Source organism: Lissotriton helveticus, chromosome 10, assembly GCF_964261635.1.
Source record: "Lissotriton helveticus chromosome 10, aLisHel1.1, whole genome shotgun sequence".
Taxonomy (NCBI): domain Eukaryota; kingdom Metazoa; phylum Chordata; class Amphibia; order Caudata; family Salamandridae; genus Lissotriton; species Lissotriton helveticus.
The window spans coordinates 23,755,434-23,770,277 of NC_136071.1; the positions used below are offsets into that span (position 1 = coordinate 23,755,434).

General features: G+C 44.7%; 1 protein-coding gene across 1 annotated transcript in view; it reads right to left on the bottom strand.

Annotated features, from left to right (window-relative positions):
• Positions 1 to 14,844, bottom strand: part of LOC144785789 (red-sensitive opsin) — a 74,933-nt gene that overhangs the window by 41,376 nt on the left and 18,713 nt on the right. The window contains exons 2-4 of the mRNA XM_078664599.1: positions 6,240 to 6,536; positions 5,498 to 5,666; positions 5,002 to 5,167 (exon numbers count right to left, since the gene is read on the bottom strand). Of these exons, the coding sequence (XP_078520725.1) occupies positions 5,002 to 5,167; positions 5,498 to 5,666; positions 6,240 to 6,536 (632 nt within the window). The remainder of the gene's footprint in view (positions 1 to 5,001; positions 5,168 to 5,497; positions 5,667 to 6,239; positions 6,537 to 14,844) is intronic.

Below are 14,844 nucleotides of genomic sequence, written 5' to 3' on the forward strand. Positions count from 1 at the left end.
GTTGGCGCCAGTTGTGATTGCAGTCAAGGCCAGCGGTGAAGGCATCCGTCTATGTGTAGATTTGAGGAGTCTGAACGAGAGCATATGGATAGAAAGACACCCTTTGCCCAACATAAATTAGATGCTCAGCACCATGTCCCAAGCCAAATACTTCAGCGTCATAGACCTTTCGATGGCCTACCACCAGGTGGACCTACACCCGGAATCCAGACCACTCACCGCATTCATAACCCCTCATGGTGCCTATATGTTCAAAAGGATGCCGTTTGAATTAGCGTCCGCTGCGGCAGTTTTACAGAAGGCCATGCAGCAAATTTTGAGAGGGATAAAATGCTCAATGTGCTTCCAGGAAGATATCTTGGTGTATGGTCGCAATGTGGAGGACCAAGACAATGTCAGTAGGCTTGTTTTCAAAAGGCTCATGGACGCTAGGTTGACAGTACAAAAGTCTAAGTGCAAAATAAGGGTGACGTCTGTCGACTACCTAGTACATTTAATTTCTGAAGAAGGATTTAGACTTAAAAGCAACCTTCTTGATGCAGTGAGAAACGCTTCATATCCCAAAAAGGAGGAGGAACTGAAATCCTTCTTAGGGCTGATGGAATATATGTCCAAGTACATTAAAAAAATGTGTCCCAATGTGAACCAGTGCAAGAACTATTGAAGAAAAACAAGGAGTTCGAATGGAATGAGCAGCACAAAGGTGTAGTGGATACTTTAAAAGAAGAGATCTTAAGTTCGCCGGCTTTAGGGGTATTTGATCCTCCTTACAAAACCATCCTAACCACAGATGCATCCAACAAGGGTTTGGGGGCCACCCTGTCTCAAAGGAACGTGAAGGAAGAAAGAGTAATTGCCTTCACATCCCGCTGCCTTACAGGCGCAGAGAAGAATTACACCATAATTGAGAAAGCAGTGAAGCATTTTAAATTCTTCCTGTGGGGGCTGAACTTCACTATTCGTACGGACCATAAGCCTCTCACTTCTATTTTTACTGTGAAGGGTATGGAAAATTGTACTCCACGCATTGGAAAATGGATTCTAGGTTTTGAAAATTTTAATTTCAAAGTGGAGTACGTTCCCGGGTAAGACAACAAGGTTGCAGACTTTTTATCTAGAACACCCTTAGATGTGGAACAACCCGAGGAGATGATTGACAGCCCCATCATGGTGGTAGACAACCCGCCATCACAGAAGAATGGAAGAAATGCATGGAGAAAGACAAGGATTTGGACAGGCTACGAGTTGTATTGAGAGAAGGGCGGCCTAGCAAATGCAATGATCTGGAGGAAGAACTTAAAGACTAATGGGAAGTCAGGAACGAATTAAGTATCATAAAGGACAGAATCTATCGCCAAAACAAAGTTATAGCACCTGTGGGCCTCAGGAGAAGAATAATGGATCTGGCACACGAATGACACTTAGGACGTAACATAACGAACAGAGCTCGTGCGAACCTCTGGTTCCCCAGGATGGATGCCATGGCAGAACAGCTAGTGAAAAACTGTGTCAGCTGTGCCAGAAGTAATAAATCTAAGTCCCCTATCACGGAATCCCTCAAACCGTGAAGTAAATTAGCAATGGACATTATTGGACACATGGACAATCTGCGAGTGCAAAGGAGGTTCATGTTGGTCCTAGTGGACTACACCTCCCATTGGGTTACTCAGAAATTTGTACACCGTGTAAACACCAATCCAGTCCTGGAATTCCTAAGAGATGTGTTCTCGAAGGAGGGCATACCCTCAATCCTTGTCACCGACAACGGTGTACAAATTACATCCCAATTTATGAAGGAGTTCTTAGTGAACTTAAATATCAAACATGAGTTGACGGCCCTATATTGTCCAAAAGCCAACGGCCTAGTTGAAAGGACAAACAGGCTAATCAAAGAGCACATCCAACTGGCCATGGCTAACGGTCTCGACCTGGAAACATCCCTACGAGACTGTTTGTGGGGATACCACACCAAGCCCAACCTGGTAACAGGGGTCTCTCCTTTGGTCTCCCTTAGGGGGAGGGAACTATGCACCAAGCGTAACCCTAGTTGGTTAGGTGGAGGTAGGGTTGTGAACACTTACCCTGATGAGGTGGGGAGGAAGGTTGACCTGCACCAAGCTAAGTATAAGGAATGGTACGACAAAAAGAATGGGGTCAGGGCTCTTAGCTGGAGAGTAGGTGATGTGGTGCAGATCAAGAGAAGTGTGAAGGAACCCCACAGCTACCCTCCTTGTCACATTGTAAAGGGATTCAACAATGTAGGTCAAATTGACGATGGGTAATGGTGGAGTTGTGACAAAGTTGTGAAGTCTCAAATGTTTCATTGATAAACTTGTAAATTTGTTTATGGTTCTTCATATAGGGAGGGAGGTGTGTTGTAACCTTTATTATTGCCAATGGTACATTCTGTCCTCCCCTCCTTTTCCCCTTTCCTTGGTCTCTCCCACCTGGAGTTCAGAATAGAATGTTGACACCTGCTGTCAGTTGTGGAGAGTGGATGGCCAAATAAACAGGACTTCTACCTACACCGATTCCTGTTGTTTATACTTTTAAAAGTAACACCTTGGTTTTACTGGATGAGGTTTTGCTTTATACTATAGCCTTAGAGCCCGCCTTAGCGGGCTCTATCGGCCATTAAAAGGCCGTCTCGGGCCTTTAACAAGGGAGCATGCCTTTAATGGCAGGTAGAAGCCATTACGGAGGGCTCTAAGGCTATTAGAACATACTGCCCCTAGAGGGCAGAATTTTATAATTTGTAAAACAAAGGCTTCATGGAGCTGAAGGGGTTGAAAACCCCCTCGGGCTCCTTGAGGCCTTTGTTCACAGCAAAAGCTGTGAAACAAACATTGGAATGATGATGCTCCAGGCTTCTACCACCCGTTAGAAGCCCGGAGCGCTCCCTTGTCTTCAGCGGAGCGCTCACGATTCCAGTGTTCTAATACTAGTTATAAATACCATGGGACTCTCACCTCGAGGACTGGGAATATTCAAGCATGTGAATCTATGAAAGATTCAATACTGGATAATATTCTTGCTTTATGAATCCCCATAAAAGTAGGGGGGGGGAAGTATTGCCCTTTCCGGATACTCTTGGTGACAATGTAACTGATGTGCAGGGTTATTATCAGGCTTGGCTTTTGGCATGGGCGAGCTTGGCCCAGGTCGCCATTCGTCAGAGGGGCACACAGAGAAATCTGCATTAAGATCATGCATACAGCAGTGCCCCTCTTACTTGGCTCCAGTGACTCTGTGTAAAGTAGTTTTAATCATTTTAGCATACTGCATGCTCTGCTTAAAATACTTCCTCCTTTGTGGCCTTGACTTCTTGCGCCACACGGCATCAACGAACACTTGGCATCAGAATGACCGAGCTGATCTGTGGATGATTCAGGTGAATTGGGGGAGGTGGTGGGTGGGGGAGATTGGGGGATTGAAGGGGTGAAGGTGTTTGTGTACAGCGGCCAGTCACTGCTGTGTGTAGCCAAGGACTAGCAGCTACAGGCAGGGTGCCACGGGCCTATCCGAGCAAGGGCCGGCTCTGCGTCATCAATCTGCTTCAGAAGTCATATCTCAAATGTAAGGTTTGAGTGATCATGTTACTTGTTATAGAGTATCCACAAAGCAGCACATCGAGTTGACCCCTCAGGCTGATACTTCCTCAGTGTTCGGTTTGGTTCCAGATGTTGGTGTCTGTCGAGTGCTCCTCACTGGTTTCTTAATTCATAAATCCTTCTTGTAACCAACCCTTTCCTACCCTAGAAGCCCCAACCCAGCCTTGGAAGCCCCTGGACAGCATGGTAGCTCTCTGGACGGTTTCTGAAAGAATGCTGCTGTTGGTAGTATTTCTGCAAACATTCAGCAGTCATTCAATAATCTCCACCGTTTGATCAAATACCATTCCGAAATCTGGAACCAAATCTGCTGGAATGATTGCTGAAAGACTGCTACCAGACTGCGGACTGACTGTAGAAAAATGCCGAATGACTTCTTAAAGACTGCAGCAGTGACGTAACGCAAAGTGACCCCCCCCCTGCAGAGTTTGATGAGGGGTCCCAGAGGCTCTAATAACTCAGGGATATTATTTGGCCAGGGCTGAATGGGGCCCCTGATCCTCTAGGTACACCTTGAAGGGGTGGAGGCCACCCTACGCCACAGGGGCTGTAGGGACATGCATTGCACACATAGACTGCTGAACGACTGCTAAAATAATGATAAATAACTGCTGAACAATTGCTGAATGGCTGGTAAAGCACTTCTAGATGACTACTGAAAGACTACAGAAGGACCTTTCAAAGTCAATGCAAAGAGTTTGACCCATTATTAGGTTCATGTAAAACTTTAAACGAGCGCAAACTGCATTTTTAATTAAATGCAGGAGTACACTTGAGTCCCGGCGCGGAAGTCCTTTGACATGGGCTCACCACCCAGGTCTAAATGAGCCGTTTATCTTATTATATATGTGGTCACTCACTTCATCTGGCATACAAGGCTCACACTGTTTTTAGAATTAAATCAATTTTTATTAGCAGAACACAGAGCATGAAAATACATTGCATCGTGGCCTACAACCCAACGGGCCAGCTATATCACAATCAGAAAAGAAAGGCGGGCCTATAGATCAGAGGTTGTCTTATTTAGTTAGTTGACACAGCATGCCACCTACAACCCATACAGGGCCGGCCGCGTTAGTGAAGGAAAAAAATAGACTGTCTGAACTCTACGGTATGTAATTAATAAAAAAATGTCTGTTGCGCTGCTAGCACGCTTGTGGCGATGAGCCAAGAACCCATCTTTGACGACTAAAGGCTATAGAGTCTGCCATTTAAGAGAGGGAATAAAAAGACAGACCAAACAGGAACACAATCAAACCAGAAAAACCCGATACTCCCCCTGTTTTTACAAGAACAAACCAAGAATCTAGCACATTCAAAGGAAGTTGAGAGACTATCATTGGCACTAAAGACCAGTTAAGTAGAATTAGATCCAACATAAGAGTCTTACCTGTCGGATCGCCCACCAGACCTGGATGTAGCAAAGTATAATGATGCTAAGAGGCAGAAAGCAGCAGGTGATCATTAGGACTATCATGAATGACTGGACGCCAGGATCAGAGTTTCCGCTGAACACATCAGGACCACATGAGGTCTTCAAACCATGAGGCCAGTACCTGAAGAGAGAGGGAATAGCCTTAATCACTGCCTGGAACTGACGGGAGCGAGAGCGGTTGATGGAGTTAGGGCTCCTGCCCTGCCGCTTGTTTTGCATACTGAGTAATAGCTTCCTATAAGTGTTTTTCTTAAGCCTGGCCTAGCATATATTCTGAAGGCTCTATGTAAGAAGACTGGAGTTGGACATGGCATGCATCTACAGAGCTTGTGCAGTTCATGGTGCTGAAGAACTGGTCCATGCATCTTCTTAGTGCCCATTATTGCTCCAGTTGCACACATGCCTTTGAAGCCATCAAGGGCACCCTTTCTCAAGTCATTGGTGGCCTTACCTGCTCCAGCCAAAGATGGGTGGGGCACACCAACACGCCGACCACACCCAGGAGAAGACGATGCCGGCGGCCGCTAGTTTTCCATCAAACTTGATGTTGCCAAAAGGTTTGCAGACCACAAACCACCTTTCCCAAGCAATGATCGTCAAGGACCAGAGAGCCGTGATACCTGAAGGAGAAGGTGTGAACATAAAGAAGATGAGGAGCCAGATTAGCTGTGGAATGCTGAATGAGTGCAGGAGTGCAGACAGTCATTAGGTGGGCCCCAAACAGTATATACAAATGATATGCAACAGATTGCCATGTCCATTTTGAACTTACTAAACCTTTAAAAAAAAAATATATATATATATATATATATATTCTTTCTTTTCTATATGTGCATAATTACAAAATGCCTCTCTGCTCAATATTAAGGAACTAAATGGACTGTCAGCTTAAGTTTGGAACAATTAAGGAGCAAGCAAAAAAGGAAGAGGGAGAAATTAAAAGCTAAAAAGAAACTATATCGAATGCTCCTCAATGTCTTGGAATGAACATTAAGAAAAAGTGTTGAAATTAAGGATTGTTGATATAGTAGATTGATTCTTGAGTGTGACTGGGCTCCGTCCGTTGCCAGTAAATATCCCTTTTATTATCTGAATTAGAGAGAGTTGCCTACTACTTCATCTGAGTACATCATAGACCTTTAAAGTCAACAGTAAAGTTCCTGTTACAGCCAAAGCCCTGCTGAGTCGCTTACCGCAGACAGAGACTGTGTACCCCTCGATAACGCACAGGGGGTGCCCCAGGATGAAGTAACCAAAAATCTGGTTGATGACACTGATGGTGCTGGCGATGACTGTCTCCCCGAGGTCAGCAATGGCCAGGTTGACCAGGATCCAGTTCAGGGGGTGTCGCAGCTTTTTGAATTTCATGGTCGCCACCAGTACGAGGCCATTGGTAAAAACCGAGGCAGCCACCACGAAGAACATCCAGAGGGTGGTGAGGTTGTAGACCCATCGTGGAGCAATATGGTAGTTGGGCCCTTCGAAGGGACCTGAAAAACATACGTCATCCTACTGTTAGTAATGACAACTTAGTGCAAAGTCAAGGCAATTTTAGAAGGTTACTCATGATCAACTTATGCAGCTCTTTCGACAACACTCATCAGAGATTCATATCTTCATCTAAGGTTTAGCTTACCGTTAAGCTGAACAGTGATAACGTGATCGCAGACTCCACCTTTTCGACTGCTACCCACATCACATATGCAGATGTTTGGCTTTATCTATTCTTACAGGTGAAGCATTTGGTTTATCCCCAGTTAAATGGACAGGTCACTAGCCCACAGACTCATTCCATCTCTACTCACCTCTTTCTAATGTTTACAGAGCAAAAGCATGTCTACTGTTGTCCTTTTCAGACTGTTCAAACCAGTGCAGAGCACATGCACTGCTCGGGATGAAGAGATGTCATAAATAAGGGTGGGCGTAGTTCGCGAAGTAGCGCTACGCAAAGCTACGCGAAGTGCACTTCGCACTACGCGAACTTCACGTAGCACTACGCGAGCTGCGTAGTAGCATGTTCGCACTGTGCAAGATGCATTTTCAATGATTGCACAGTGCGGACAAGCATCCGGCACTGTGCAAGCATTGAAAACGGCATCTTGCACAGTGCGAGCTGTAGTTTTCTGCTGCTCGAGTAGATTATTACTCGAGCGGCAGCTTTCTCAACGCGAACAGGTAGTTTCTCATTGAGAGCGGTCGCGAGCATGCGCAACCACTCACAATGAGAAACCTGACCTCCTCGCATTGAGAATCTCGCCGGGATGTCATTTTGCTTGCTCGCGGTCGCGAACATGACGTTCAGGACCGCGAACAAGCAAAAAATGACCGCTGCACTACGCTACGCTGCACTACGCACGTTCGCACTGTGCTATGTGCAGCTCGCGTAGTGCGAAGTTGCGAAAACTTCGCAAACTCCGCGAGCGTAGCGTAGTGCTTCGCCCAGGGTTAGTCATAAACACCATCCAAGTGAGGTTTTCTGGCCTCTGGCTGCCTTGTCTATAGCTCTGCATGTATCATTGTCTCCTATGATACTAACGTGGAGGTCAAGGCCTGGACATGGCGACAACTATGTACCTTTAACGATAGCTTCTTCAGCTTCCGGGGATTTATTTTGCCCATGTTCGGACCTGTCCTCAGAAGCAAGAGAGAACCCAGCACCAAGCTCACAATTGCTGTAGTCGAAGATGTCATGATGTACAAATATCCTAGCATCGAAAAGTGGTTGTCATTATGATATTAGGTGGCATGCCAACCCACTACTGCATCAACACTCTCTTTGTTTGTGATAAACATCATAGCAAATCTCTAGTGTATCTTATGAGCCCAAAGATTATTTGCCTTGCTTCGAAAGGCCAATGGTATTATTGAGTCATTTACGTCCTTTTAATATTAATATGAATTTTAGAATAATTTAGCTAATCAATTGACATTTTCAATGTTTGGATTTTTAATATGATAGAATTTTTTTATTTAGCGTTTATTATATTCAGATCAGTAGCTTTTTATGGAAGGTTAAGTGCTTTTTTTACTGTACATTGTCTTTTATGATCTTAATTGATCGAAATAAAGATTGATTAAAATATCCTACCTCGTTGAGGTTGGCGCCTTCAAGCAGGATACAGTTTTGCTTTTTTGACGTGGTGGACCTCACAACTGAGTCAGGTCATGGTGGGAGAAGATCTGCACTGTTAGGTACAGCACAGGACTTCAGTCCTTTGACGTTCCATTTGTTCAGTTCTGTTTTCAGCCATGTAGTTTTTGTGATTTTAGTCTTCCACACCCAACGTATCTGTTGGGTCTTAGGTGGTGCTGACTTTCCGTATAATGCCAGAAAACTCAGGTGCTCCCTTGCTAAGAACCAACTTTTTTCTATTGACTTCCCTGTGTTTATTGCTTATACATTTGAATATAATCCAATATATGTATTTGATGAGCTTTCAGAGGAAAAGCAAGAGTTTTACTATTGTGGAAGCCAGCTCCACGCACTAAATTCACAAGTACAGCTGTATCCATCTGTAAAAATATCTCTGTGATAAAAGCTGGTTTGCGACATGGGGGTTCTTCTTTACTTTCTATCTTCTCTCCAGTTGCAGCTTTTTGCATGGTCCTACTCTCCCACCACCGACAGTGGCTCCTGTGACAGAGAATCTGCTATAGCTCAAATGGAAACTTCTCCAATTGTCCATGATAGCACCCAACAAAACAGTGAGAGTCTACTCAGGGAACCCTCCTACACAGAAGCTGTGTGTTCCCTCTGCCAAACAAATTCAACGTCACTACTAGCAGCACCACAACCTCTGCGGTATCACCTAGGGATGTGAATGTTTTATGTGCTCGTGATGTATAAGCAGCAGGTGTTATCAGTGCTGCTAACTTTGCACCGTTGTATGATATTATAACGCATGCATTTGCAAAACATGCCTTTACCATGCAATCTTTACCACGCAGAGTCTTTACCACGCATTGCCTTTACCATGCATATACCTTTATTGCTCACGGCTTTACAAAATATATATATATATATATATATAAAACCAACACAGTTTTTTTACCCATTCAGGAGAGCCACACAGGTAGGGAAGTACAAATCCTGTTTAATCTGTGAAGTTGCAGCAAAGTAGATGAAACAGACACCAAAATTAATCCATAGCTGCCTGACGCGTTTCATGCTAACAAAAGCATTTCCTCAGAGGCAAGAAGTCATTCACCTGCATTTGGCATCAGCAATCATTTTATACTTAGTCCCACCTCGCTCAGCGGGCGTCGGCTCGCGCTGAGCTTCACTGAGCATGATGGTCGCTGTAGTTTAAGTCTTCCTCCAGTGAGTTTGGGACCGGCCGTTTAACATAAAACCAACACAGTTTTTTTACCCATTCAGGAGAGCCACCTGGGTTTTAAATTGAACTTTGTCATCACATTCAGCAAACTCACTGGAGGAAGACTTAAACTACAGCGACCATCATGCTCAGTGAAGCTCAGCGCGAGCCGACGCCCGCTGAGCGAGGTGGGACTAAGTATAAAATGATTGCTGATGCCAAATGCAGGTGAATGACTTCTTGCCTCTGAGGAAATGCTTTTGTTAGCATGAAACGCGTCAGGCAGCTATGGATTAATTTTGGTGTCTGTTTCATCTACTTTGCTGCAACTTCACAGATTAAACAGGATTTGTACTTCCCTACCTGTGTGGCTCTCCTGAATGGGTAAAAAAACTGTGTTGGTTTTATGTTAAACGGCCGGTCCCGGTCGTGGGAGAAGCTCAGCCGAAATTCAGTGCGGTGTGTGCTGCTGTCACGTGACAAACAGCGCTTTGGTAGAGAAGTCGTTACTGTGAATAACTACTTTGCAACAATGGTCTGAATGGAACTTTCCCCTACCCACCTGGGTTTTAAATTGAACTTTGTCATCACATTCAGCAAACTCACTGGAGGAAGACTTAAACTACAGCGACCATCATGCTCAGTGAAGCTCAGCGCGAGCCGACGCCCGCTGAGCGAGGTGGGACTAAGTATAAAATGATTGCTGATGCCAAATGCAGGTGAATGACTTCTTGCCTCTGAGGAAATGCTTTTGTTAGCATGAAACGCGTCAGGCAGCTATGGATTAATTTTGGTGTCTGTTTCATCTACTTTGCTGCAACTTCACAGATTAAACAGGATTTGTACTTCCCTACCTGTGTGGCTCTCCTGAATGGGTAAAAAAACTGTGTTGGTTTTATGTTAAACGGCCGGTCCAGGTCGTGGGAGAAGCTCAGCCGAAATTCAGTGCGGTGTGTGCTGCTGTCACGTGACAAACAGCGCTTTGGTAGAGAAGTCGTTACTGTGAATAACTACTTTGCAACAATGGTCTGAATGGAACTTTCCCCTACCCACCTGGGTTTTAAATTGAACTTTGTCATCACATTCAGCAAACTCACTGGAGGAAGACTTAAACTACAGCGACCATCATGCTCAGTGAAGCTCAGCGCGAGCCGACGCCCGCTGAGCGAGGTGGGACTAAGTATAAAATGATTGCTGATGCCAAATGCAGGTGAATGACTTCTTGCCTCTGAGGAAATGCTTTTGTTAGCATGAAACGCGTCAGGCAGCTATGGATTAATTTTGGTGTCTGTTTCATCTACTTTGCTGCAACTTCACAGATTAAACAGGATTTGTACTTCCCTACCTGTGTGGCTCTCCTGAATGGGTAAAAAAACTGTGTTGGTTTTATGTTAAACGGCCGGTCCCGGTCGTGGGAGAAGCTCAGCCGAAATTCAGTGCGGTGTGTGCTGCTGTCACGCGACAAACAGCGCTTTGGTAGAGAAGTCGTTACTGTGAATAACTACTTTGCAACAATGGTCTGAATGGAACTTTCCCCTACCCACCTGGGTTTTAAATTGAACTTTGTCATCACATTCAGCAAACTCACTGGAGGAAGACTTAAACTACAGCGACCATCATGCTCAGTGAAGCTCAGCGCGAGCCGACGCCCGCTGAGCGAGGTGGGACTAAGTATAAAATGATTGCTGATGCCAAATGCAGGTGAATGACTTCTTGCCTCTGAGGAAATGCTTTTGTTAGCATGAAACGCGTCAGGCAGCTATGGATTAATTTTGGTGTCTGTTTCATCTACTTTGCTGCAACTTCACAGATTAAACAGGATTTGTACTTCCCTACCTGTGTGGCTCTCCTGAATGGGTAAAAAAACTGTGTTGGTTTTATATATATATATATATATATATATATATATATATATATATATAAAAATATATATTTCACACATAGGAATGAAGGTAGCAGGACACAGGTGATTTATAACAATGTCCTCACGTGACCATGAAGCTCAGTGCATACAAGTCCCATAATGCAGCGATATTGGCATCGGGAAACTCGCTGTTGAGGTGTCCTCTCACATGTTGCTCAGTAGCGTACACTGTGGAGGAACCGCAAACCCTCCCGATCTCAAGCATGTGATCTGATTGGCTGCCAACACTTCAAACCAGGAGGTGTTGGCAGCCATCTTGTGACTCGGTTGAACCCAGTCACAAGAAAAAAGGGCAAACAAGGTTACAAAATCAAGAAAGAGGGCAGGGTAGAAACACCCTGACCCACCAGGCCTGCTCAGGGGGGCCAAAGGGACTCCCAGGGCAAAACAAAGCATTGCAAAAAAAATTGGTGCTATTTTCTTTGGATTTGCGAATCAGGGGCGAAAGTTTTTTTAAAAACGAAGTGTAGGCTCCCGCGCTTCGTTTAACCCCTTCGATGCTGGCCCGTTTCCGCCACTGTGCGGTAAACAAACGAACAGGGCGGGCCGTGACGAAACCCAGCCGTCATCCGCACACGAGCACCGCGGAACGTGACGGCTGTGGTTCGTCACCAGCATGCAAGGGGTTAATTAGGCCCCTTGGTGGGCCAGGTCCTGGGGGCAATTGAATTAATAATGCGGGAGCTGCGCGGGCACCTGCTGCCCCGGGGACCGCCACCTCCCCAGGACTACATTTATAATAGAATGAGTGGGTGGGCTCCAGTCCCCCCACGCAGCCCCGAGGACTGCCACCTCCCCTCGGTTACTATATTAAAATGCAGGGGCCATGCGTCCCCCTGCGAATGGGTTACCACCTACTTGAAGTAGGTGGTAACATTCGAATGTTTTGCGACCGCAAATGTGGTAACAAAACATTCATACATACTGATGCGATTCGGTATTAGGAAGGGACACCCTAAACACGCCCCTTCCTAATACCGAATCGCAAACCAATTTTGCGATTCGGTAACAGGTTACTGAATCGCAAAATTAGGTTTGCTGCATCCGAAAAGCAATTTTTGTGAATCTGCCCATTTGCAAATGCAAAAATGCTTGATACGTCTGCCCCAATGTGTGATAAAGGCATATTTGTGGTAAAGACATCAGCGGTAAAGGCAATGTGTGGTAACGGCATTGCGTGGGTAAGGGTGCGTAGTAATGGGCATTTTGTTGCAAAGACAGCGTCACAAAGTACTTTTACATTCACACCTACATACACATATATTACACAGGGGCTTCAGACTGGTATGAATCATCTGGTGTCTATAGGTATGGTCATGCATTGCTACACAATGTGCAGCAACACCCGCTGACGCCCTAGTAATTGTAAAAATAAAAAATTCCACTACTGGGTCATTTAGTAGCCCAAGGCTTACCTGGGTCTGCACCGTATGAGCCAATCAACCTTCAGGGTATGTATGTATGTATGTATTGCGTATTTGTATAGCGCAAAACTGTCACCCAAAGGTTATCCTGGCTCCTCCTGAAGCTTCCACACTTAAAGCCCCCCCAGTCATCACATGTGATTCTTCACTTCTTAGCCGTTTATCTCACTGGAAGTCCAAGCTGGTCACTGACACTTGTCGGGCTCTCACCCAAGTAGTCAGTGTAATATTTTGATGGGGTGGTGGTGTCTGTCCACACCTTCTCTTTACGTGGAAAGGTTTTGGGGAATAACGTGTGGATTTTAGCCCTTATCACACCAAAATCGGCATGGTCTGGTACCTATCAGCCATTTTTCCCCTGGTAAATTGTGTGTGCAGAGATGCTTTAAGGCATGGGCTAAGTGGGCTCTGGCTTAGGGCCCCAGCCTTTCAGGGAGCCCCTCTTCAACAGAATTTTGCTTTGATGACATTGAATACTTCTTAAAAAGATTGTTTCAAATACCGTTTTCCAATGTGGGTGATGTGTAAAAAGGTTTCTTTTAGATCAAACAGGACCTCACATATTAGAAATAGGAGGGGTTCACAGAGATTATTTGCAGTAATATTAGTTAGCTGCTGCTGTGTTACAATATTGAAAACACACATCACTATCTCTGAATATTAGATGCAAACACATTTAGATTTTGAACGAGTGTGTCTGTGTACTGTTGATGACCTGGTCAAAGAGGGCATGAAAGAGCTGAAACTAGCTCCTGAATCAACAAGCATTTGCAATGCAACAGGTCTCGCATTTGTTAAAGTTAGAGCTGTTGGCGATAAAAATAACAATGTTTTTTACATTTGTTTTTTTTATTTGCTTTGGGGTTATTATACTTGCATAGCACTATTGCCAATTGTATAAAAACGCAAAAGTAAAAAACATTGTCATTTTGAACGCCAACAGCTCTAACTTTAACATATGCGAGACCTATTGCATTGGAAATGCAATTGGTATTGCATTTGTTGGGGTTGGAGTTATTTGCATTATGTTTTTTACCTAGTCATGCAGCAGACCTGGGACCTCTTTTAGCCACATATGATACTGCACCCTGTAAAATTGGAGTTATTGGCATTATAAATGGCAGTTTTTTTTACCTAGCCATGTTGCAGGGTGCAGTACCATAAAAGGTCCCATGGGACCTCTTTTGGCCACATATAGTACTGTCCCCTGCAAAGTTGGAGTTATTGCCATTATAGTTGCCAATGTTTTTTACATAGCCATATTGCATGGTGCAGTACCATATATGGCCACAAGAGGTCCCATGGGACCTCTTTTGGTCACATATGGTACTGCACCCTGCAGAAGATATGGTAAATCCACCCTACCCATAATGCATTGCATGCAAGACAATACAACGAGTACATTCAAATGGCTATGTTCATATATACAATTAGTAGCTTTGAAATGTGACAAAATAATTATTATATTAATTCTGGATTGGGCTGCACTCTGGTGGAGCTGATGAAGGGAAATGTATAGAAGGTCTCATATAAATGTGATATGTGTTAGTGAGTAAAGTAACCACTGCCAGCCAAGCGTTTGTCCTGCCTGAAGTCCTTCAAGAAAATAGTGCTCTGAGGCTGTAATTAAAATCTATGGAGTAACAACACATGTAAAAGGGGTGTCCTCATGAGAGGTTACAAGAAGAGACAAGATTGTACTAAGGAGGGACTACTAAGCCTATTGACCAATGAAAAGCCACCATTTACAAAGGACGGACAGGAGCCAATTAAAAAGGTGGGCGGAAAGTGGGCAGAGCTTTATGCCCATATCCTGAATACAGCATGTCTCGAAGAGACAGCGCAAGGGCTGCCTAGGCGATAGCTAAAAAACGAGGCCTCTAATATATGTTTGGCCCAGGGCTCCCAAAGACCTTACATCCCCCTGTGTATGTGGTGTGAACCACAAAGCTCAACATGCTTTCACATGTAGTAATTCCCGAATTTAACAAGCCACTCACAATAAGGAACGTAGTCGCCAGCTTTTTGATTTTACAAGCTTCTTAAATCTTTCCATTCAGTTGGGAATAAGGGTGCATTGATTGTCTCCGTTCTCTCTACCGTCAGTGCTGCATGCCTTTTCTTTTCATTTTCT